This window comes from Diabrotica virgifera, chromosome 7 (assembly GCF_917563875.1).
Source record: "Diabrotica virgifera virgifera chromosome 7, PGI_DIABVI_V3a".
Taxonomy (NCBI): Eukaryota; Metazoa; Arthropoda; class Insecta; order Coleoptera; family Chrysomelidae; genus Diabrotica; species Diabrotica virgifera.
The window spans coordinates 61,995,267-62,022,727 of NC_065449.1; the positions used below are offsets into that span (position 1 = coordinate 61,995,267).

The 27,461-nt window shown below is 32.3% G+C and overlaps 1 protein-coding gene across 1 annotated transcript in view; it reads right to left on the reverse strand.

The window, feature by feature from the left end:
- Positions 1–4,329: 4,329 nt before the first annotated feature.
- Positions 4,330–27,461, reverse strand: part of LOC126888509 (uncharacterized) — a 41,441-nt gene continuing 18,309 nt past the window's right edge. Inside the window, exon 2 of the mRNA XM_050656851.1 lies at positions 4,330–4,422. Coding sequence (XP_050512808.1) covers positions 4,330–4,422 — 93 coding nt within the window. The remainder of the gene's footprint in view (positions 4,423–27,461) is intronic.

Consider the following 27,461-nt stretch of genomic DNA (forward strand, 5'->3'; position numbering starts at 1 on the left):
TTTTGGGGTTATTAGCAGAAAACTCATTAAAAACATTGATATTTTCGATATAAGACTAACACTTTCGATAGCGAATAAATTGAAAATTATCAATTTTAGCAAATAAATGTATAGGACGTTTTTGGCTTAGAATGAACGTTTTTACCAACTTTTGCAATTAAAATATAATAAAAAATTTCAACCCCTCAAACGGGGTGGCAACCACCCCCATGGTAAAAGCGCCTTTCGGCCTCATATAGATTTTGATCCTTGAACTATCCACTACTTATCCTCAAATTTTCAAGCAAATCGATCCATTCTGTAAAAATGGCGAGGTTTTGTCCTATTTTAAGCTTCATTACTTGGACTATATATTAGACCTTGTTTCAGATGCATAAATGACGCAAGGTAGGCTTGTAAATGGGGCGGTTAAATTAAGATAATGAAATTCGAACTAATATCGATGAAAATAAAAGCCATCGTTGTCAAAAAACAAACGCCATACCGATGCTCCTGGACGATTACTCTTCCTTTAATCCCTATTTTATGTATGTATGTATCGGTTTTAGAACGTCTTTCGACGTTGTCCGATGCCTAACTTCCACGTCCTTCTATCATCCCATTGGCCATCTCGAAGATCCCTTCTACTCATTGCTTTGGTTACCCCTTCTTTCCATGTCTTTTTGGGTCTTCCTCGTTTTTTGCGGTTTGGTGGTACCCACTCCAAGATCTTTTTGGGCAATCTTGTGTCTTCCATTCTTTGAACATGACCATACCAAATCAACTGTTTCCTCTCAATGTCTGTTGTTAAGTAACCATCTATTCCAATTCGTCGTCTTACTTCCTTATTTCGAATTCTTTCCCTACGGGATATACCTAACGATCTTCTAAACACATCCATTTCTACAGCTTCTAATTTTTTCCTGCTGTTCTCGGTTATTCTCCAAGTTTCTGCTCCGTAAAGTAGGCTGCTTTTAATAAGTGTTTCATAGATGTTGTATTTCTGCTGTATTCCTATTTCGGAGATCCAAAGTATTCCATTTAGGCATCCAATTGTTCTTCTAGCTTGTGTTACCCTTTTTTTTATTTCCTCATCGTCCTTTCCCGTTCTATCGAAGATTACTCCCAGGTACGTGTATTCACTACAGGATGTGATTTGTTCATTATCCTCTAGTTCGATATTGGATAACTCAGCTCTATAATAGGCATTATATAATAGGGATAATCCCTATTTTAAATATTTAAAAATCGTTTTTGCTCTTCTGAAGAATTTTGCATTTTGCGGTTGCGTCATTCTTCTTCTGGATCGGCGAATTTATCCTCAATCAACTTCTTGGGCCTTTTCTATATATTCTGAGGATTCTTAGTTTTATAGCGGGAAGAAACGTCAGAAATAGATTAATAGCATAGAAATGTTAAGATCATAATAAATTGTATGAATAAAAAATATATAGATAAAAAAGTAAAGTTAACGTTTTCTTTTTATTGTATCCCTATGAGCATTCGAGAATCAGGTCAAGTTTGGAGTGCTGTAAAACATAGATAAGTAAATAGAATTAAATAACTTTATAATGGAAATTGTTCGCTAAAAAACCCTTCACAAAATTTTTATAATGTTATTTTATTGTAAAATGAACTGAAAAAAGTTATAACCTCCAAAAGGAAATTTGTTAAAAAATTTTACCTATTTTTGTTTATACCTTTTTTGTTGGTCACTTGACGATAAAAAGTAATAGAAACAAAATTCTAGAAAATTTAATTTTCTAATTTTCTACATAATATTATGCTTAATTAGATTTTCTGCAGGGTTAGTAGTTTACGAGATATAGCGCGAAACCCCTTCGCACCCCTTTTTCAAGATGTTGGCCGGGGGACAAGGGTGGCGACCCCAAAAACTTGAACTTAAGCTTCTACTGATCTTCTCTACACATTAAAAAAATAAACTTGGCTCCTCTAACAAATGTAAGCGATGGCCTAAAAATTGTAACATTTCAATGGACTATATGGTTTACAAAGTGTTGGTAGATATATTGTACGCTAAAGAGCAGTACATAATATACCGGGTGGTGAATTGGAAAACGGGTCATAGGAAACTCAATGTAAAATTCTAAATTGTTGAATTCCTGCTTCCCTAATTATTTTACATCAAAAGTCATGAAAAACTATTTGTAGAGGATTAAAATCTGTATTAAAAACAAAAGTTAAAATTGTTCTACGATTTAAACAGAGTCCAAAATTTTGAAAAATAGAATACATTTGCCATACCTAAGTAAGTGCGTAAAAGTAAGGCCACACGTTACTATATCTGACAGTACGCAAACTATTGACTGAATAAAACATCTTTATTATTACTAATTTCTCCTCAACTGAGGACATCTTTTCGATTTCATTGTTTTTTAAACAATAAAAACGATAAAATAAAAATACTGACAGTTCAAAATATTGGTAATATAATAATTTCATTGTGACCGAAGGCAACCTTATACACATTCTTGTGCTGTGTGTGGCCTAAATTTGGCAAATACTTTGATAAAATTTATTATATTTTACAAAATTTTGGAATGTGTTTAATTCGTAGCACAATTTTAACAATTGTTTTCAATAAAGATTTCAATCCTCTACAAATAGTTTCTCACGTCTTTTGATGTAGAATAATCAACAGCAGGAATTCAACAGTTTAGAATTTTACATTGAGTTTCCTATGGCCCGTTTTCCAATTCACCACCCTGTATAATATACGCGATATTACTGAAGTATTATTATACTCGTAGTGGCAGCACAGTTAGCCAAATGCTGCTCTCAGAAAGCATTATCTATTGTGGAATCCGGTCATGGAAAGGTTTATAGCTAGACTTAGTAACAACAGAGATCATACCCTGGACTTTGTGGATGACTACTAGCTCACGGAAAATTGAATGTACAGTCAGAGATATACTACAACTGGCTCTGAATATAGTAACATACTTACGGGACTTTAAATGTAGGGCTTAACATAAGTGAGCAGGAAACCACAATCATCAAATTTACCACAAGAATTTAGAGGGCATTAAATCCCCCAAACCTGAATGGTACATAATATCTAAATCTGGTGAGTGAATTAAAATGCTTTGGGATAATATTACACTCGAAACTCGATTCAAATCAGCAGATAGTACAAATTATAATCAATAAAGCTTTAACTACCTTATTAAAAACCAGAGACACTTATAAAAAATGAGTGCGAATAAACTAAAAATATTATAAATATCATTAATATCATGGCTGAAAATGCAGTAAAAAGTGCAGTGCTTAAAATTTGCAGTTTTGCAAACAGTTCCAAAAAGCACCAGTGGTAATCAGAAAATAACTTGAATCCGAACACAACATAATTTATCTCATACTGGATTCTTGGTTTTATTGCCATATAGTGTTACTAGGGCATCATGTTCTAATCTATTTCCTCTTTCTACGTGAGCTTTAACTTCTTTTTTAATACCTTCATCGAGTCCATATAATTCAGGAGCGTCATTTGAAATTTTGCTTGGGGGGGCAAGCATTATATATACAATACATCGTATATGATGTAATGATGAAAATTGATGTATTTTTTGTAAATTTCAGTCATTTTCAGGGCCAGGGGGGGGGCAAATGCCCCCTTCCCTGCCCCTATCAAATGACGCCCCTGATATAATTATTACTTGTTCTGTACCGATTACTATTGTTGTCGTTTTCTGAATTGAAATCAGCATGTTAAATTCTTTTGCTCTTATATTCAGTCTCTGAACGAGTCTTTGAAAGCTACCTTCATTTTGTGCTATCGACCTTGCATCAACTGAGTAAAAGAGATTTTTAATTTCGTCGTTCCACATTATCTGTCTGTATCCTTTTCTTTATTGACAGTCTCTGGGACTTGATCCATGATTACATTAAATAGCATAGGGTTTAGTGAATCCCCTGTTTTATTCCACTGCCCGTATCCATAGATTTCGTAAGTAGTATGTACATGTACACACATGTCCAAGAGTTTGGAATACGTACAAATAATATATCTACGCCTATGGTGTTTTCAAAACTGTTGTTGATATTCATTCTAGAGCGTTTTTAAATGAAAATGGCAAAAAATTTCAATCGTTTTTGTATCATTTTGGTCACATTTAACTGATTAGCGTATTTACACATTATTTCAGTCTTTGTTTAAAGTTGAATTGAGCCGTTTAAAAATGCCTAGAAACGTGATATCTCATTTTGACAGATCTAGGGTAATTGCTTTGTTACAACAGGGTTTTAGTCACAGTGATATCGCGAATATTGTTGATGTTACTCAGAGTGCTGTATCGAAAATTAAAAAAAAAATCCAAGATACAAATCACGTCAAGGATCATCCCAGAAGTGGTAGAAGTCGATGTACAACAGCAGCGCCAGACCGGCAGATAACATTGATAGCTCGTAGAAATCGTCTGGAATCTACAAGTGGAATATCCAGAGAAATTTCTAGACTTCAAGGACTGAATATTTCACGGCAAACAATAACACGCAGACTAAATGCGGTAAATTCGTATCGTAGAAGACCCCTACATGTTCCCAAACTAACTTACCAACACAAAATAGTATGATTGCAATGGGCTAGACAAATGGTGTATCATGGTCCTAACTGGAATAACTTGATGTTCTCGGATGAGTCAAAAATTGGATTGATATCTGATTCGCGAAGAACACTGGTTTGGAGGGCCCCAGGACGACAAGCCCGACTAGAAACAGCCCAACCGCGTGTCCCATTTGAAGGTGGCAGCATTATGGTTTGCGATGGTATTATGAGTGGTACACGGACGCCACTGCTGGTTCTGGAGAGAAGAGTCACTGGTGCTGTATACATCAAGGAAGTTTTAAGACCGTCTGTACGTCTATTCCAAAGGGGCAGTAGCTGATGGATTTGTGTTTATGCATGACAACGCACCTCCTCATCGAACAGCAGCAGTACAACATTTTCTGGAAGAAGAAGGAATATCTACATTACAGTGGCCCTCGAATTCCCCCGAGATGAACATTATTGAACATGCTTGGGATATTCTGAAAACACGTATCAAGAAGCGGAACAATCCTTTTATTACACTTCGAGAACTAAAAGATGCTGCTCGTGAAGAATGGGAGAGAATTCCGCAAGCCCAGCTCGACCAGTTAATCGGCAGCATGCCAAATCGCCTACAGGCATGCATACTGGCCAATGGAGGAAATACTAATTATTAGTTTTATTAAAAATTATTTTTTTCTATACTAATTTATTTTTAAATGTAAGTTGTACATTGTAAGTTTTTCACTGGAAGAGAATAAATCATTTTTTTGCATATCGTTTATTTGGTTTTGAAATTTATTTAGTATTTTTGAGAATTGAAACAAAATGATGTTTAACTATTCAGAAGACTTTATATATAAAAATCAATAGAAAGATGAAATATTCCATTATTCCAAACTTTTGGACATATGTGTATATTCATAAGTCTATGTCATTATTTTCATAGATTGTTTTATGACCTCGAGTTTTTATTTTTTCGAAAAATTTTCAATTGTTTTTATGACCTTTTTGATATCAAACAGGTTCTTTTTTTCATATAAGAAATGTATTACACTTAAACTTTGGATCTATTCACTTCAATGGAGCGATCCATTTTTTTTAGAATAACTTTACAGGAAAAATAAAAAACCAAGATATCAGGAGAACAACCAAAGTGACTGACGTCATAGAAGGGATAGCCAAACTAAAATGGAAATGAGGAGTACAAATAGCTAGAATGACAGATGTCGATGAACAAAAGAGTTTATTGGAACGAAGACCAAGGAAAGACAAGAGAATCACCGGCCGATTATCTACACGATGGACTGGCGAATTAAGAAGGTGATGAACAAATAGGTTATGGGAATGGACACCTAGGGAAGACAAGAGAAGCGTCGATCGATGCAAGATAGAAGGGGTTGAAAGCACGAGACAGAGACCTATGTTCAGCAGTGTACTTCTGCTGTGTGGATGATGTATTACATCTTTAAGTCTTACTCTGAAAAATGCCTTCCTTAAGCTTATCAAACGTAGGAATGTTAAGTGATAGAATAAAATACTTTACGTTGGAGCATTTAAACCAACACTTTTTGAAGTTATACGTCTTTAGGCGCGTTGGGAGTAAATTTATATGTGCGCGACTTTATCAAAAGTCTTGGTCCTGAGCGCAGCTCAAATGTTACACGGGCTCTGATTGGGTAATTACAATGACCTGTCAACAATTGTTCAATATGTCGGTTATGGATAAACAAATGTTGTGTATATTAGTTTTTGTTTTTATTGTTGTGAAGACAGAGAAAAAAAGCAAGTTTATGATTGTAGCGACCTTTTAAATAGTTTTTAAATGCAACAGGTACGTAATTATTGTAAATGTTTCAGTATTGTAATAAAAAAATACATAGGTACTTACCTATTTGGAAAATATATGTACCTATCTAGTAGGTAATGCTTTGATTTACATAAATTGATTACCAACAAAATTTCTACCAATCTTCATCGAATATATTGTTTTCCTACTCTATGTTTTGTTGTATTTTAATATTTTAATTCGTAAAACGTTCAGTGGGCCTAGCTTCGCACATGACAGGTACGTGTAAGTGGTTAAATGAGTAGAGGCTTCAATTTCGAATCCTAAGTACTAGTGATGTTGATTATAGTTACTTTCGAGTATTCGTTACAAATCGTTACTTTTGTATAAAGTTATCATTTACAGTAATCGCTACTTTGATTACCATAATTCCTTTTGTAGTTAAGTACCGGTAATTATATCGAGAATCGTATTTTTCAGTAGGTAGGTATTTTGTATAAGTATTCCAATATAACAACGACTTTTACCGATCTGTTTAAGGGATAAAAATGATTTGATTACTATGATTACTTTTGTTACTTTTGTATTTGAGTAACAGTAATCATATCGAGAATCGTATTTAACAGTAGGTAGGTATTTTGTATAGGTATTCCGATATAACAAGATCTACTATCTAATCTACATCGGCAACTGGCGTAGATCTAGATAAAAATATAGGGTTCTCGCATTCGATCCTTGTTAATGACATACATTACATATTTTACGTATACCAATATTTCATCTCTATTTCATCTTTTACCTTCTCCTCACTCTCACACCCTTAAAACGCTTCATACCGATAACGATATTCGATAACACTTGTAAAATACCGGTCCCGTCCGTTACTCGCTGGGATACGATTGGTAAAAAGTAATCAAGTGTACTGGTTGTAGATACAATAGTCGTTACTCGCTCTGATACAATTGGTACGAAGTAATCAGAGTAATCAAAGTAGATACAATAGGGCTTTTCATTCACAGTCATTTGTTTCGAGCTTCTGTCATATGTCGTAAAATTCGTGTATATTAATATTATACACAGATTACACAACATATGGCAGGATATCGAAACTAATGACTGTGAATGAAAAGCCCTATAGTCGTTACTCGCTTTGATACGATTGGTACGAGGTAACAAAGTAATCAGAGTAATCAAAGTAATCAGAGTAGATATAATAGTCGATACTCGCTCTGATACGATTGGTACAAAGTAACGAAGTAATTAGAGTAATCAAAGTAATCAAAGTAACCAAAGTAAGGATTTGCCTCTCTTTATAGTAATCGTTACTTTTGGTATTCGTAAGTAAGGAGTACTTTGTAACGAATAGATAATTTTTCAACATCTCTACTAAGTACCCAAATAAACGCGGGTTCGAATTCCAATGCAAGTTTTTATTTTTTTATTTTTTTTATACATTTTATATTTGTAAGTAAGTATATTTGTTATCTAATTTTTTTTTCAGAAAATGCGTATTTAGTTAAAATTTTTGCCAACAATTATTGTTCAGAAATCATTTCTTTGTGGCATTTTTCAATGTGTTTGTGTGTGTTTTATTCTTCTATTTTTTTTTAATTATTTTTATTGTTATAATAAAAATTTTTGGAAAGTTGTAAGTATTAAAATTAGTTTAATATTTAAATAAAATATAAATAAACTGTTTAAAGTACATATTAATTTCGATGGAATCATATAATAGAAATGTAACTTCTTACGTGCTTACAAAGTACACACATCTTCTTTTTTTGCTCGTTTTTACAGAAGATAAGCTTTTTTAGAAAAAGAGAACATTATCTATAGGTCGGAATGCAGAATCCGTTTTGACCATCTATAGCCTGAGCTTTTTACATATTTATGAAGCATACAGGCCGATAAATAGCGGACAATGGGAGAATCTACAATATACATTCATCACCTGCCTGCTTCTCTAAACTCCAACAGAATTCTGCATCCTTAGTACTTAAATGTGAATAAAATAAAATAAGGAAAGACAGCTTTAGATTTAATTCGATTCGGGGACCACCACCATCGGCTGTCATATTATGTTTCTTCTTTTCAGAGTCTTCATAGCCGCCTGTGGTGTATCCCGAAGCGAACTAATTCTGGCTGTCCCACTAAGCAAAATAATAAAATATATGCGTACGGACGCGGTAGCGACATCTATCTAGAGAAAGAGAAATGTCTCTATAGATCGGAATGCAGAATCCTTGGTGACTATCTGAGCTTTTTACAGATTTATAAAGTTTACAGGCCAATAAATAGCGGACAATATAAAAATCTAAAAGATAAGTCCATGAACTGTCACACATATTATTTTACTCATATTTGAGTTTTAAGGATGCAGAATTATGTTGAAATTTTATCTAGAGAAGCAGGCAGGTGATGAGTGTATATCGTACAATAATTCTTCCATTTTCAGACATTTATTGGTCTGTATGCTTCATAAATTTGTAAAAAGCTGATAATAGATAGTCACTAAGGATTCTGCATTCCAACCTATAGAGAAATTTCTCTTTCTCTAGATAGATGTCGCTGGGACAGTCAGAATTAGTTCGCTTTGGGATAGACTGCAGGCGGTTCTGAAGACTCTGAAAAGAAGAAACATATGACAGCCGATGGTGGTGATCCCCGAATCAAATTAAATCTAAAGCTGTCGTTCCTTATTAAATAAATTATTTTATCGCCAACCGTCACTAAAGTCATTCATTATTGTACTCATTTGCCCTAATTTGCGGCAGTAAAGTAACACTTTATTGTACTGAAAGAAGAATTTTACTTTACCTGTCACGATTAATCAAATTAACCGAGATTGAATATAAGTGGTCGATGGCAGTATTCGAATGGCGAGTATTTGAGTGGACTTACAATTTATTTACTTTAATTATTAAAAATGTTGTATGCAATATTGGCGATATTGTCAGTAGTAATTGCACAAGAACTCTAAAATTCTATATTAATTTTAGAGTTCGAGTGCAATTTGTTGCGATTATTTCATGAATAAAACTGTTCAAAACCAAAATTTTATTGTAATTTATATATGTAAGTACCAATTAGTGAAATTAAACACACAGTTGTTATAAATATGTATTTGACGGTTGAAAGTCATCACTTTTATAATTTTTAAAACATTTGTCATTAATGTCACTGAATGTATTTTTTCGTAGCAACGAAGGGCATCTGACGTAATATGCTTAACGACGGGAGATTATCAAAAATTATCAGTAGTAATTGCACAAGAGCTCTGAAATTATTGAATTTTTCCCGAGTGACACTTTGACAGTTTTAATTTCACGAGCCGAAGGCGAGTGAAATTATGTCAAAGTGTCACGAGAGCAAAAATTCTATATTAATTTTCGAGGTCGAGTGCAATTTGTTGCGATTATTTCATGAATAAAACTGTTCAAAACCAAAATTTTATTGTAACTTATTTATGTACCATTTAAGTACCATTAAACGCACAGTTTTTATAAATATTTGACGATTGAAAGCCATCACTTTTATAATTTTTAAAACATTAATTGTCATAATGTCACTGAATGTATTTTTTCATAGCAACGAAGGGCATCTGACGTAATATGCTTAACCACGGGAGATTATCAAAAATTATCACCTTAATTTGCATCTCTGTAGCTTTCTATTGGTCAGAATATCCTATGAATGAAATAATCACCTTAATTTGCATGTCTGTAGCTTTCTGTTGGTCAGAATCTCCTATGAATGAAATAATCAATTAAAGGGCCTAGCCCGGTAAGATGGTGAAAAGTGCCCCCAGCTCGATTTAAATTCCATATAGGCCACTTTTTAGCACATATAGAGGAACTCACTTTCTGAAATTTTTAGCCCCCTAGGTGGTCACGTGACCCCCCTAGAGCCTAATTAGGCATTTTATGTTTTTATTTTTTATCTCAGCCGCATCAAGAGCTAGCCAAAAACTGTATTTAAAAAAGTTGTAAGTTTCAAAAAGATCAATAAGAAAAATTTTTTTTTATTTTTTGGCGGGAAATTCGAATTTTTAGAACAATTTTAAACTTTTAAATAACTCTGAAAAAAAAAACTAAGACACTCGTTTTTTACGCAAATCAATTATAATGTGTACTTTTGCACAATCTTTTTTACGCTGAATTTTTTCAGATTTTTAAAATTGGTGAAACGTACCTTTAAAAATAAAAAACCGCATTTTTTCGGTTTTTTTTTTCGTTTATTGATACATATTTATACATATTTTTCAAACAAGGTAACACTGTCACTAGAATAGGTAAAAACTGAAAAATAATTGGGGTTTGCTCAATAAAAATTTTTTGTAACGCCATCGATTTTCAAGATACAGGGCGTTGAAGAAAACAAAATTTTACACATTTTTTACGATTTTGCTGAAACTACTGGCAACATTGTAATAAAACTTGGCGGGATTTAAGAGGTAGTTATTGTGCATGTTTTGACATACAATTAAGGATTTAACATTCATCATTGGCGCGCATAGGGGTAATGGTCTGAACTTTTTAAAGAATAAAGATAGTACGCCACTGACATATTTCAAATTAACAATGGTTTTTGAATTTCTCGTTCAATTTGTTACAAAAAATGTATCTTCTTATTTTTTCATCCGACGCGCCATTTTTATTCAAAAAATAAAAGATCTTAACCCTTACAAAGTATTCAAACTTCTAGTACTTTCTACATCTACATTCTACATATAATAATAAACTCGTACATCCATTATTATCAAAATTAATTCGAATACTTTGGAAGCGTTAAGATTTTTTATTTTTTGCAGCAAAACGGCGCGTCGTATGAAAAAATAAGAAGATAGATTTTTATTGAAAATTGAACGAGGAATTCAAAAATGATTGTTAATTTGAAATATGTCAGTGGCGTACCATCTTTTTTCTTTGAAATGTTCAGACCATTACCCCTATGCGCATCAATGATGAATATCAAATCCTTAGTTGTATGTCAAAACATGCACAATAACCACCTCTTAAAATGCGCCAAGATTTATTACAATGTTGCCAGTAGTTTTGGCAAAATCGTAAAAAATATGTAAAATTTTGTTTTCTTCAACATGTATCTTGAAAATGGATATGGTTACAAAAAAATTTTATTAAGCCAACCCCAATTATTTTTCAGTTTTTTACCTATTCTAGTGAAGGTGTTAAATTTTTTGAAAAATATGTATAAAATTGTATCAAAAAACGAAAAAAAAAAACAAAAAAATGCGGTTTTTTATTTTTAAAGGTACGTTTCACCAATTTTAAAAATCTGAAAAAATTAAGAGTGAAAGATTGTGCAAAAATACACATTATAATTAATTTTCGTAAAAGCGAGTGTCTTAGTTTTTTTTCAGAGGTAGTTAAAAGTTTAAAATTATTCTAAAAATTCGAATTTCCCGCCAAAAAAATAAAAAAAAAAAATTTTCATATAGATCTTTTTGAAACTTACAACTTTTTTGACTTAAGTTTTTGGCTAGCTCTTGATGCGGCTGAGAGAAAAAATAAAAACATAAAAAGCCTAATTAGGCTCTAGGGGGGTCACGTGACCACCTAGGGGGCTCAAAATTTCAGTAAGTGAGTTTCTCTATATGTGCTAAAAAGTGGCCTATATGGGATTTAAATTGGGTTGGGGGCACTTTTCACCATCTTACCCGGCTAGGCCCTTTATGTCAAAAAGTGAAATTCTGTAGTATTTTGTAATTATAATCATATAAAATAAATTAAAACTTTACCAATTTAGTAATTATTCAATATAGATAACTATCAATTAAAAATCGAAAGCGGCCATCTTGCAAGTTATCTGTCATCACTGTCATGAAATTATTATGACGTCTAAAATTTAAAAGTTTTGAAATTGTAAATTTCAAGTAAGTGTTAAAACCAATGTCAAATTATGTTGGCAAATATTATTTTATATCAATAAAATATATCTTAACCGATTGTCAAATATACCAGCAAACGAGAAGTAAACCTACTACTAAAGGTACTACCTTCCTAGGGACATATCTGAGCTTCTTAGAGACAATACAAATATCAACAATATCATACAGTTTTTAACGGAAATAGGAATAAAGGACATTTAATTGTATCACAAATTTTTCAGGTACCTATACTTTTTGTTAGTACATATGTATTTACTTAATATTACAATCTCTTTTTATTTTTAATATGTATTTTCCATTGTTGTCGTTTATAACCCCAGTGGTTCGGATGACATTAAATTTAAAATATATATCTAACAATAAAAAACTGAAAACGTTTGTTTTCTATACTTCCACAAAATTTATTATATCTAAGTGACTTGTGGATGTGTAAATTTTGTGGAAGTATAGAAAACAAACGTTTTCAGTTTTTTATTGTTAGATAAAATGAACTTCCATCAAGTAACGGTCGAATCCATCAATTAAAATATATATGTTGGCGATAAAATTTTGTATGCACCACGTCAATAAAAACTCCTTAACGAACTCGTCTGTTACTCGCCTCACTCGTTACGCTCGCTCTTTTCGTAATATCAGACTCGTTCGATAAAGAGTCACTTTACTGACTTGGTACATAAATAACTATTATTGTATAAATTAATTGTAATTTACGATTTTTTTACTCCAGATTTTTTTGTTATGAAAAAATAAGCTTTTTTTAGTTTTTTAGCGATTTTTTTTTTAAGTGAACATTTATGCTGTTATGCGCTTAGTTTATTAACTTTTTATGCTTTTTAATCCGGAGACTATCATACATGTTCAAAAATTTTTTACAACATATCCACAGTTATAAAACACTACATATTTCTGTAGCAACGCCTTTAAAGGCAATTTCCGCTTTGTGTCTTTTGGCTACAAATGTAGAAAATAAATTTTCATTATCGTTCAAGTCACGTACTTACACTTTTATATGTGTGATCAATGATACTCTGCGCGGATCCAGCGACAATTTACCATTTGCCATTCTCGTAATCTTGCTTTTGCTCCTTGCTCCTGATTCAACAAATCGGAAATATGAAAACAGAATACGTGAGGTTTTGTAGTATATAAAATAAATTAGAACCCTTTGACACTTATTTTGTGGGATGAAACTATATACAACAACAACAATACTTATATATACAATAACAACAATACATATACAGGGTGTCCCGAAAAGATTGGTCATAAATTATACCACAGATTTTGGGGTCAAAAATAGTTTGATTAAACCTAATTTACCTTAGTACAAATATCCACATAAAAAAAGTTACAGCCCTTTGAAGTTACAAAATAAAAATCAATTTTTTTCAATATTTCGAAAACTATTAGAGATTTTTTCATTGAAAATAGACATGTCGCATTCTTATGACAGGAATATCTTAAAAAAATTATACTGAAATTCTTGCAACCCATAAAAATTTTATGGGGGTTTTGTTCCTATTATATTATTATTATACATAGTACTATTAGTTAAACACAGTGTTTTTAAAACTTTTTTGTCTCTTAGTACTTTCTCGAAAAGCCAGTTTTTATCGAGATATTTTGAATATTTGTCAAATTCCACCACATATTTGTATATGGTTAAGTGCGATTATTAGTCTGGGCTGATTATCGGCGAATAGGCCATTTTTGGGAAAAGTTATTTACCAGAAATTTGCTGGAATCGAAGCTTATGATTATATATATATTGTTATATTTCTATTTGATATAAAAATTAAAATTTAGTAATGATAAACAAAATTCAATTTAATATAAAATATTTTAAATTTTCTCAACCACGGGCATATAAATTTAAAACAACCTGTATACAACAAATTGTTATATTTAATTTTAAGAAGTGATTAGAATAAGCGTACGAAACTCGGAACAATGTGCTTAGATAAACAAAGTGAATGACGCGTACCATTATCGTTCTTCTCGGAAGGTCGATCATTAGCCTATGCTAAATAAAACTCAGTGAAATAGATGATAGTTCATTATCGTTTTTCGCGGAAGGTTTCGATCATTAGCCTATGCTAAATAAGACTCATTTGAAAGAGAGAATAGGTCATTAAAATTTGTAAATAGTAAGAAAGTATTTTAGAATGGGAATTAAATATTTTCTTTTGAAATCCATTAAGCATATTTAGAAAGATTAAAAATTGGTTTTGAGGAATATTACGAATGAGAGTTGGTGGTGGAAGATTGATTTGTGAATCTGGAAGGGATATTTAGAAAGTAGGGGAATGAATGACAAAGTGAGATCAGAATGTTTTGAGCTGTCGAGAAGTGAAGTCGAGTAGTAGACGGTAGTGTACGGAGAGTGAGAAATCCGGTAGTTCCGTGAGTGTGGAGTATCTATCGTGGAACGAGAAATAGGCCAGGTCGAGAGTAAAAGAACCTCCTTGAGCCAAGAGTGTCCCGGTAGCTGATAGCAGTTTCGAAAAAGGTAGAACACAGCATCACCACCGAAGCAGGAACGAGAGCTATTCGAGCTAGTTTTTCAAAGGAGTACATTACTGGAAGCCAGGACGAGGTTTGATCGCAGCCAAGGATAGCAGAAACGGGCTTTGTGTGAGGACATTTTCAGTTCACCAGGAAAAGGTCAGTCTCATTTGTTTGGACATGAATGTATGGGTTTTTCGTATTAAATTCCACATAAAAATTGAATAACATAATCAATAATATCAGAAAAGCTTCATCAAACTTAAATAGAGTTGTTGCTAATAACTCCTAATAGTTAAATGTTAATAAAAAAACTTTCAATTGAAAACCAAAAGGAAATAAGATTCCCATTTGTAAATGTTATGTTTAAGAATAATAAGAAATAGCAAATATTAAGCAGTGATTGCTTTTTAAATAAAATAAAAAATATTTTGATTATAATTGTAACCCATATGTGTATTTTTTTTACTCTTTTCGTTTCTATCCCGATTAGGAACCATTAAGAAATATTTAGAATCCACGAAAGTAAGTAATTAATTTATAATTCGCCCTGAGATTGAAAACATATTGATATGTGATCTGGTTAATTAATTAGATTAGTATTAATACATTGATTAAATTAAGTGACATATAAGAATATTATCTCATATCAATAATCAAGATCACATCAATATATACTAATAATATAGGTATGCAAAGTCCGCAGATAGTGTGCTACTTTTTGAAGTTGTACTTCTTTCCGTGCGTAATGACGGTGAATTTTTATATTATGGTAAAACCTAGCGACCGGGCGCATGCGCATTATAAGTTTGTTCTGATTGGATGTTCAAATGACATGACAAAAATTATCCAATATGGCAGCTGTGGCACAGCTGTGGGACTGTGGTTTGGTTATAATGTATGGTTGTTGCGTTTTAAAATTTGTAGGAAGAGAAACAACAAACAAAAAGTTAGTTAATGGTTATACTGCCTTTTTAAATAGTTTTCATATTATATTTTTGGACTTATTTACATAGAAGAGATGATTGTTGCATGCCAATGTGAAAGCCCATCACATTGTGACTAGTATGAGTGCCGCAGATCTCGCTTATTCAAAGCTAAAAAATCTTACACTGGTAAGTGTTTTATAAATAGTTGATCAAATTTTGTTATGATATTTGAACATAGCCACTTTGCACGATGCAAGTGATTGCGAAATTTATTAGTCGTTATACGGGCTCCGATACCTACCTATTTGAACCTACCAAAATACATAAGTTGTATGTAATACTTTTATTTACATAATTTGATTACCATCAAAATTTCTATCAATATTCACCTAATATATTGTTTTCTTACTCTATGTTTTGTTGTATTTTTTCAATTCTAAATCATTTCAATTCAAAATCAAAATAATTTGATTTACATAAGTTAAAAATGTCAAAAGTTTAATCCGTTTAGTTAGTCGATCTTCGCACATAATGACAAACTGTCTCTGTGGCGAAGCTTTTAATGCGAGTGAACCCCAATACAACGCAAATACCAGCCGTTTGGTAAGTTGGTTCGAAACCCAATAGAAACTTTTATTTTTTTATTTTTTTATTTTTTTTATACATTTTATGATTGTAAGTATATTTATTATATAATTTTATTTTCAGAAAATACGTATTTAGTTAAAAAATTTTCCGACAATTAATGTTCAGAAATCATTTGTGGCATTTTTAATGTGTTAGTGTGTTTTATTCTTTTATTATTTTAATTTTTGGCGCTGTTTTAATAAAAATGTTTGAGAAGTAGTAAGTATAAATTAGTTTAATATTTAAATAAAATATAAATAAAAAGTATATTAATTTCGTTTATGATCATATAATCATATAATAGAAATAGAAGTATAACTTCTTACGTGCGTACAAAGTACACACACATTCTTGTTTTATTAACAAAATAGCGCCCCCAAATCGTGTTTTTTTCAATCTTTGCTCCATAACTCCGAACATTTGAACTTTACACCAAAAACACCCCAATAAAAATTCACCGAAATTAAATTCTGCATAAAGACGTGTTTTTCCTGATCTGCTCCGACGAAAATTTTCCTCGGAAAATGCGGGTCTTCCCAACAAAATCTTTAAATTTCAAATAAAGTTTTAGATAAGTAATTATCTACCAATAATTAAATAACTCGGTGACATAAAAGCTCTCTTGGATGAGATTATATTTCAAGAAGCCAGTGAAAATTAAACGAATATTTTAGCAACAATACAATTGTTAATTAATAAATTACGGTCGCAATAATAACCAAAATAATTACGATACACTGATCAAGCTTTGAAATCTTATAAAGCTGAGATGTCTATTTAATATTTTGTCGACAAAATATAAATTTTTAATTTTTTTGAATAATCTTTAAATGTTTAAAAAAAATAGTTATAAACAAATTAACGTTACTCAGAAAGTTTTTATTATATTCTAATTTTAGAAAATAGGTAAAATGCGTATTTCAAAGATCTTGAAAATTAATGCTTTAAAACTTTTTTGTAACTATCTGCAAAAAAGATATGAAACAGCAAACTAAACATACGATTTCTACGTTGTTTAGAATGTTTTTTAATTCTTTCAAAGTGTAAAAGTGAGCTTAAAGAACAAGCTAATTACATACAAAAAATATCGGTTATTAGTTTAATATTTATATTTTAATTAAAGATAAAAATATTTTTTTTTTGTAATTTACACGCGCGAAAGTAGACTACTACAGTACCGTAGCTAAAATTTTCACTCGAAACGACGGCTGCCGCGCGACGTGCACTAGTTAATAAATAAAATTATGTATTATAACCCGTCCACGGCTCTGTATCAAGCCTACTTTCGCGCTAAAATTACAAAAAAACATTTTTAATCTTTGATTAAAATATAACCATTGAACTAATGTTTGGTATTTTTTGAGAGTAATTAGTTTGTACCATAAGCAGTTTGTACCACTTTTAAGCTTTGGAACAATTAAAACAAATTTTAAACAACGAAGTAATCGTATGTTTACTTTGCTGTTTCATAACTTTTTTGTAAATGGTTGGAAACATTTTTTAAAGCATTCATTTTCAAGACCTTTGAAATACGCATATTAAGTATTTTTTTTTTAATTATAATATAATAAACAATTTATGAGAAATGTTAATTTGTTTACAACAATTTTTTTAAACATTTAAAGATTATGCAAAAAAATGAAAAATTTATATTTTGTCGACAAAATATTAAATAGACATCACATCTTTATAATCTTTCTAAGTTTGATCAGTGTGTCATGATTATTTTGGTTGTTATTGCGACTATAAATTGTTAAATAACAATTGAATTGTTGCTAAAATATTTGTTCAATTTTCACTGGCTTCTGCAGTTATAATCTATACCAAGAAAGCTTTTATTTCACCAAGTTATTTAATTTATTGATAAATAATTACTTGCCCAAAAAATTTATTTGAAATTTCGAGATTTTGTTGTGAAAACCCACATTTTCTGAGGAAAATTTTCGTCGGAGCAAATAGGGAAAAACATGCCTCTATGTATAATTAAATTGGGATGAATTTTTATTTGAGTATTTTTGGTGTAAAGTTAAAATCTTTGGAGTTATAGAGCAAAAATTGAAAAAAATACGATTTGTGGGCGCCATTTTGTTTATAAAAAAAGTAGCACACTATCTGCGGACTTTGCATACATATATTATTAATATACAGGGTGTTTCATTAATAATTGTCCATATAGTAACTGGAGAAACCTTAGCACAAAATATGAAGATTTAACCTAAAACACTTACATAAAATGTTGTTCCTTACTGAGTTACAGGGTGCTTTATCTTAAAATTTAAATATTATTTTTGCTCAGCATTTTAAAACTATTCGACGTATCCTTTTCATACTTGGCAGGAAGTATAGGTACTGTACAAGCTACTGAATTTTGTTAAACACACGTTTGTGGCTATTACCAGAGGCGTACGACGGGGGAAAGTGGATGGTTGACCCTTTCCAAATTCTACGCCATTAGAATTTGCCGAAATTGCTATTTTAGTTCAATTTTTGGATTCTCCAATACTTTCTATGAAAATAATATACTCTTTATTCGTAACGATAAAGTCATTAGTTTTCGAGATCTTTGAAGTTAAAAATGAAACTACACGGTTATTTTGATTAATGTATTGTGTCGCTTCATTTTTATTTTCAAATATCTCGAAAATTAATCAGTTTATCGTTACGTATGAACAGTATATTATTTACATAAAAAGTATTGTAAAATCAAAAATTACACAAAAATAGCAATTTTATCAGTGGCGTAGAATTTGGGAAGGGTCAACCAGCCACTATCCCCTCTCGTACGCCTCTTGTAGTAGCTAGAAACGTTTATTTATCTTAATTTAGTAGGGTGTACAGCACCTACACTTTCTGCCAAGTATGATAAGGATACGCCAAATAGCTTGAAAGTACTGGGTATAAATAATTTTTAAATTTTAATCGCATATGAATCATATCATAAATTAATCAAAATAACTGTGCCGTTTCATATTTAACTTCAAATATCTCGAAAACTAATGACTTTATCATTACCAATGAAGAGAGCATTATTTACGTAGAAAGTATTGGAGAATCTAAAAATGGCACTAAAATCGTAATTCCTCCAGTGACGTAGAATTTGAGAAGGGTCAACCATTCACCATCCCCTGTCGTACGCCTCTGGTAGTAGCTAGAAACGTTTGTTTATCACAATTTAGTAGTGTGTCTAGTAGTCGCACTTTCTGCCAAGTATGAAAAGGATACGTAGAATAGTTTTAAAATGCTAAGCAAAAATAATTTTTGATATTTTAGATAAAACACCCTGTAACTTAGTAAGGAACCACATTTTATTTAAGTGTTTTAGGTTAAATCTTCGTATTTTGTGCTAAGGTTTCTCCAGTTACTATATGGACAATTATTAATGAAACACCCTGTATAGGATCTTATAATTCGATTCCAGCAATAAAATTGCTGGTAAATAACTTTTCCATGAATTTTTCTAATTAGCTCAGAGTATATAGAGACTGGTAATAATATGAACATTTATTTATAATTTACATTTTTGGTTATATTTTGAACCATATTAAGACGAAGCCACATCTCGATAAAAAATGCCTTTTCGAAAAAATACTAAGAGGCAAAAAAGTTTTAGAAATACTTTGTTTAATGAATGGTGCCGCAATAATAGTTTAATTGGAACGTACCCAAACATTTGGGGGTTTAAAGGAACGATACCCCCATACAATTTTTTTGAAGCTATTTTCTTGTGGCATTTTTGCAATTAACTAATTTTGATGTTTATTATTGTTAATTAACAATTAACCATAATATTTTTTGTATTTTGACAACGACACCCGATTTGGGCGTCGAAACGCAAATAAAATAATTTTTGTATTAAATTGTGGCTTATTTCCCATCAAAACTAGTTAATTGTAAAATTTTTATGTAAACATTAAAAAAGAAGCCGCATCTTGATAAAAACTGGCTTATCGAAAAAATACTAACAGGCAAAAAATTGTAAAAATATTGTGTTTAACTAACGGTACCACAATAATAATTTAATTGAACGTACACAAAAGTTTGGGGATTTAAGGGAAAAAAACCCCATAAAAATTTTATGGTGTGTACAAATTTCACTGTTGCTTTTTGTAAGATGTTCCTGCCATAAGAATGCCGCATGTCCAATTTCAATAAAAAATCTCTAAGAGTTTTCGATAGATGACAAAAAAAATAAATTTTCATTTTGTAACTTCAAAGCACTGTAATTTTTTTGTGTGCTGTATTGTATATAAGTTAGGTCCAATCAACCTATTTTTGACCCCAAAATCTGTGGTATAATTTACGACCAATCTTTTCGACACCCTGTATATACAGTATAGAAAATAACTTAACGTAGATATGCGTTTTCAATGGAAGTAACAGAGAAAAGCTTATTTAAAACGATAGAGAAAATATAAGAAAGCAGGGCCGCCAAACCAATTTATTCGTAGGTATGTTTCTGTAAGTATTACAACTAATATAATAAAAGAATACAAATTATTTAAAAGAAAAAACTGAAGTAAACATTATTCTTCTTCAGATTTGATTTCAAACTGATTTCAAACTCGCTTCCAACTCGAAAGATCGTCAATGATAGTTGGGTCAGTGGGTAGCCCCATTGTTTCTAAATCTGACCATATTATATTATCTGTCCATCGCATTCGTACACATCCCAAGGGTCTTCTTCCTATCGGGGCTTCCTCCCAGATTAACTTGGCAAGGTGGTTATTAGGGAGACTATGAACATGACCTGCCCATCTTAGACGTTGTGATCTAATCTCTTGGACTACATCACTAGCCCTATACATCTGTTTGACCTCAACATTTGTTCTCATTCGGTATTGTTTAGTATTCGGGTTGTGATAAGGTTCAAATATTCTTCTGAGGATTTTTCTCTCAAAACATCTTAGTTTCCTTTTCATTACTTTTGTCAGTGTCCACGTCTCACGTTCATACATGAGTACAGGTCTAATCACTGTTTTATACATACCGAGTTTTGATACTCTTGTCAGGCTCGTAGATTTAATAGTGTTGTGTAGGCTACACATACACACACCCAAACTTATATGGAATCACCATGTATTTCAAAGTAATATTTATTTCTTTTGAAAAACTTGTTATTGTTGCGAAGATTAAAGGTTTTTATTGAAAATAAACAAATATACAAGTCAATCGGATAGTACAGCCCGGTACGGTATAGATTATTTGCTTGAGTTGCAAGTTGAACGAAAATAAATAAACTAACTGTTGCGTCCAAAAACTACAATATGCCTCATGTGGGGTTATAGAACTTACAACGAGGAAATATTATTGGTCTTGTGGAGAAAGTAATGTTCTCAGATGGACATAGCTGCAGAGCTAGGCGTAATACAGGGCGTTCTGTCCAAAACATATGCTAGGTAACAGGAACTAGGAAAGCTCAAAAATAAAGCAAGGGAAAGTCGCTAAAAGTAATAACGGCTCTCCACTATCGTTTAATTGTCCAATCATCTGGAAGACACCCAACCATTTCTCACCTGCAGCTCCAAAGGCAGCTTTTGGAAGCTACATGTGTAACTGTTTCAGTTGAAAGGATAAGAAGAAGAGTTCGTACCAAGAAGTATACAGCAGGTGACAGTTATGGGTTCCCGAGTTATCGAGGCAGCACAAGATTGATCGCCTAAATTGGTGTCTTCACCACCAAAACTGGAACATTGGGAATTGACAAAATGTGCTATTTTCAAAAACAGTCAGAATTTAATGTAATCAGATGGAAAATCAGATGACCCACGAAATCGTGTAGTTAGAGGTCGAGGAAGACAAGCAAGAACGAAAACTGTCAGATCTGTTCACAAATATACAAGGAGAAGTGTAATATTCTGAAGAGGAATCGTGATCCGTAAAAAAACTCCTTTAATTTTCATCCAATCAACTTTAACTGCTCACAGGTATAGTCCTGTCGCCAGTGGGGGTACAACGGCCTCCTGTATTCAGATGGACTTACCCAAGTTTTTTTTATGTATTTTGACCCGTAGAACACGAATTTTTTGGGTAACAGTTGATCCGGATGTCGATAAGATTGTTATAAACAAAGAAGTTGAGGAATTACATAACAGCGATTTCTCGCAAAACAAAACATTTTTTTGTATTTTTTGGGCCATTCTAACAAAAAAATGTTTCTACAAATTTTTTCGTAGGATGCATAGTTTTCGAGATAAACGCGGTTGAACTTTTAAAAAATCGACAAATTGCAATTTTTGAACCCAAATAACTTTTGATTAAAAAATAAAATAGCAATTCTGCTTACCGCATTTGAAAGTTCAAGTCAAATTATATCGGTTTTAATTGTTTGCATTGCTAAAAATTTATTATTTTATTGTTAAACCAAGCTATAAACACCTAGTGTTGAGTGATGTTTTCAATGATTTCTCATTTAAAATCGAACGAGTAGGTAGAGTAGGTAAAAGTGAGTGCGAGGCTATTTCTACGTAGCATGCGTTAAAACGCATGTATTAGGCACGGGAAACACTATGTGTTTATAGCTTTTTTTAACAATAAAAAAATAAATTTTTAGCAATGCAAATATTGAAAACCGATATAATTTGACTTAAACTTTCAAATGCGGTAAGCAGAATTGCTATTTTATTTTTTATTCAAAAGTTATTCAGGTTAAAAAATTGCAATTTTTCGATTTTTTAAAAGTTCAACCGCGTTTATCACGAAAACTATGCATTCTACGAAAAAATTAGTAGGAACATTTTTTGGTTAGAATGGCCCAAAAAATACAAAAAAATGTTTTGTTTTGCGAGAAATCGCTGTTATCTAATTCCTCAACTTCTTTGTTTATAACAATCTTATCGACATCCGGATCAACTGTTACCCAAAAAATTCGTGTTCTACGGGCCAAAATACATAAAAAAAACTTGGGTAAGTCCATCTGAATAAAGGAGGCCGTTGTACCCCCCCTGGCGACAGGACTAGTATGTTGATAATCTGTAGTCAATCTCTGGAGAGGCGCAACAGGAGAAAATTTAATTTTATTGCATGATAATGGACCTCTACATACCATTATAGTGACTACAGGCATCATTGAAGCAGAAGGTATCCCTTGCTTGGAGTGGCCTGCTTGCTCACCCGAGCTTAATCCTATAGAGTATTTGTGGGATATGCTTAAAAGAAAAATTAGAGCTCGCCGGGATAATCCGCAAAACACCGCACGGCTAGTACAAGCTGCTTTTAAAGGATGGAGCAACCTACCACAACAAAATGTTGATAATTTGATTAGGAGCCTGCCCACGCAAACTGAAGCTTGCATAAGGACTAGAGGTGATAATACTGACTACCACAAAATACAAAAAAAAAATAGATAAAAGCAAGTTAAACATTATTCGTTTTACATTGAAATTTTGTATGCTATTGACTTTAAGACAACTACTTTCAATTTGTTTGTTAAATAAGTTATTGCTTTATTTAATTGTTATGTATTTGTTATTAAATTGCTTTAAAATAAATATAGTTTGACTTCGTGTGTTCGTTTTTTTTTTAAATTCGCCCGAAATAATAAGAAATATCAGGTGATTCCATATAAGTTTGGGTCTGTGTATATCTGTTTGCTGCCAGAATTACTCGTTTTAACTCTTTCGCGATATCGTTATCTTCGGTGATTGTCTCTGCGAGACATTTAGAACTCTCCACTCTTTCAACGTTATATGGGTCTATTGTAACATTTTGCCTTATTCTATTTCATCTCTTTGTTTGTTAACCTTCTGATGACCAACCTTTTTTTGTTACACGGATGACCAACGGGGGTAAAAGATGACCCCAGGTCAAAAATGACCTGGAATGAATGTTTTCAGCATTTAAATATTTATCCAACAAAACATCCTCGTTTTCTGATACTATTTCATCTTCTATATCATCATAAAAATCGCTAGCAGTAACAATCTCCTGTAACTCAGCCTCAGTAAGATATTTGCGGGCCAGATCTTATATGTACACAACATACCAAGAAACTATAATAATATACGCCAGAAAATAATAATAATGATTAACTGTAGCAGACAGGAATGTCATAATTCGTACATAACAAGCACCACAGTCTAAAAATAGATTTTGATAACGCGCAGTGTAAAACTACTTGGAATTCCACATAATAGACGGTATTTTACTAAACATCAACTTCAGAATATATTTTTTATTCGTAAAATATACGGAATTTTTTTATTTCAAAATATGGGGATATCTAGAATGATATCCAAGTCAAATAAAAAAATAATGAATTAAAAATTGAAAATACTTTTGAATTTATTAAAGAACAATATACGCTGGGATCCAAATTTCCCCCCTTGGTCATCCGAAGGTTAATACATTCTTTTCATTAGCCCTTGGACCAGTATTTTTAGAAAAAAAATTATTCACTATTCAGTAATGTGAACTAAACTTCTTGAAGTTCATCATCATCTTCTTTATTGTATAAATTTGTTGTATTCATAGTTGTTGTCATTATTTCTGATGGCGTGAAACTGACACAACCCTTTTGAAGGTAAACTGACTGGGATGAATGCATAGTGCCTTATAAAGTGTGTCTTACCAAGCGGTTCTTACATTTCTGCTTTATCAAATTTACTTTAGAAAATTGTCTTTCACAACTTGAAATTGAATTAGGTAAATTCAACTTAGACAACACAAAAATACTCGAATTAGTAAATAGAGGATTGCCGTCAAAATATGTTTTATTTGACCTATCAATCTTTTGTATTCTGTGTAGGTCTAGGGGATTATAAATGCTAAGCAGTTTTGACATTAGCGATAAAAGACTTTGGCAACTGTTACAGCTAGTTTTATTTATAAGATGTAGCTTGCCCATTACTGCATCTGTAAAATCATTTCTTTTCTAATCAACTAAAGAGGTCGAATAGCCTAGAGGTGTGATTCTCACTGTAACAGAGAGATCTAGGGTGCAAATTTCGGTAGATTATATCTTGTATATATTACATTAACAGATTATTTAACTTGATACCAGGAAAGGAGAAATAGATATATTACGACAAATACAAGCGATATGACCAATCTAGGACAGAGGAAGCAAATGATTGGAAGGATGTGACAAAGAGATGGAAAAGTATTTCGACAGTTTATTAAATGAACAATCTGACACAAAACCAATAGAAAAAGGGAGATAGTAAAAGCAATGGTCACCAAAATAACAAAAAAGGAGGTGGTTCAACAAGTTCAAAAATAAATACAGGTATAGCAGTTGTACCATATAATAGTCCCGGGTAAGTATAGGCAGCATTAGGAGAGAAAGGAACAAGTTGGCTAATAGCCAGCTTGACGAATGACAAATGCCAGACGAATTGATATGTACAACAATATACCAACTTCGGCCATGCAATTAGTTAGTCGGACCATAAAAATATGGGAGAGAGTAATTGACAGACAGATACGTGAAGAAACGGAAATATCCAATAGTCAGTTGGCTTTATGCAAGGCAGATCAACAACAGATCCAATCGTCATTATAAGGCAGTTGATGTAAAAATGGATGAATAAAGAAACAAATGCTTCTATGGTATTCATTTAACTTAAGAAAGCATATAGTATATTCCCTCTAGAGATTACGTTGTGGGTACTCAATAAGAAAGGAGTTCCCTCTGAATAGGTAAATATTGTGAGAGACATATATGAGAGAATACTAATTAGTGTTAGGACAGGTCTGGGAGAGACTAATAAATTTCATGTAAAAGTAGCATTGTAACAATGTTAGGTACTTAGTACTTATAATTTATTTTCATTAGTGTTGCTATCAGTTTAATTTTGATGATATTAACTTCCTCCGGAACATGTGTGACAGGTATTTCTCAGTACTTTGCCAAAAGTTTGTTGAGTATATCTTGAATACGTAGATTTGAGTATCTCTCTCCTGTCGTTTCCCCATTAGTGAGGATCGTGATTTCTACCAATATTCCTAACAATGTTTCTCCATTGGTCTCTATCTTCAGCTGCTCTAAGAGCTTCGCAAAATGAGTTTCCAGCTGAATGCTTTATTTGGTCAGACCATATAGTTGGTGATCGTCCTCTTGATCTTCTCCCCGGAACGTTTCCAGAAACAATTAATCTCTCCAAACTGTCGTCACCTCTGCGAACCACGTTACCAAAGAATTGCAGAATTCGTTGCAGACATATTGTGGACAGCCTTTTTTTAATATTGAGTGGGTTTAGAATGGAAACGTTTGTCCTATGAGCTGTCCAAGGTATGCGCAGCATTCTTCTCCAGCACCACATCTCAAAAGCATCAATTTTTTGGCGCTCGCATGCGCGAAGAGTCCAAGTCTCTGCTCCGTATAGAAATATTGAGAATACAAGGGCATTCACCAGTCTCATCTTGATATTTTGAGAGATAGATATGTCTTTCCAAACTTTAGTTAGGCGACTCATCGCATTTTTTGCCATACCAATACGTCTCCGAACTTCTGCTTCACAGTTACCATCGTTCGTTATACTAGACCCGAGATAGACAAAGGTGTTTACTATCTGGTATTCCTGTAATATGTTAGTCAGTTGAATAGTGTCAAATCTGTCAACCACCATTATTTTTGTCTTAGCTTTATTGATTTTCAGACCAACTTTATTGCTTCCTTACTCAACTCTTCGCAGAAGATCAAACATTTCTTGCTCATTTGCTACTATAAGTGTAGTGTCATCAGCAAATCATAAATTGGAGATTTTCCTACCAGCTACTGTTACTCCACCGGCCCATCCTTCTAAAACCATCCTCATGACATGTTCACCATAAATGTTAAATAAGTCAGGTGACAACACACATCCTTGTCTAACACCTCTCTCGGTCTTGAAATGGTTTGAGAACTTCTGATCTAGTCGTACTATCGCTATATTAGACTGGTACAGATTTTTAATAAGTGTTACCAAGTGCATTGGTGCGCCCATTTCTATTAAAATTGACCACAGATTTATCCAGCTTACACAATCAAATGCCTTTTGGTAGTCAACGAAGCATATAATCATAGGTACTTTAAATTCTCTAGACTTTTCAATGAGTTGTCTCAGGTTCAAGATTTGTTCCCCTGTACCTTTACCCCTTACAAACCCGCTTGTTCCTGAGGTATTTGGTAATGTAGATAGGTTTTTAATCTGTTTTTGATGATACGCAACAAGATTTTACTAGCATGTGTTATTAGTGACA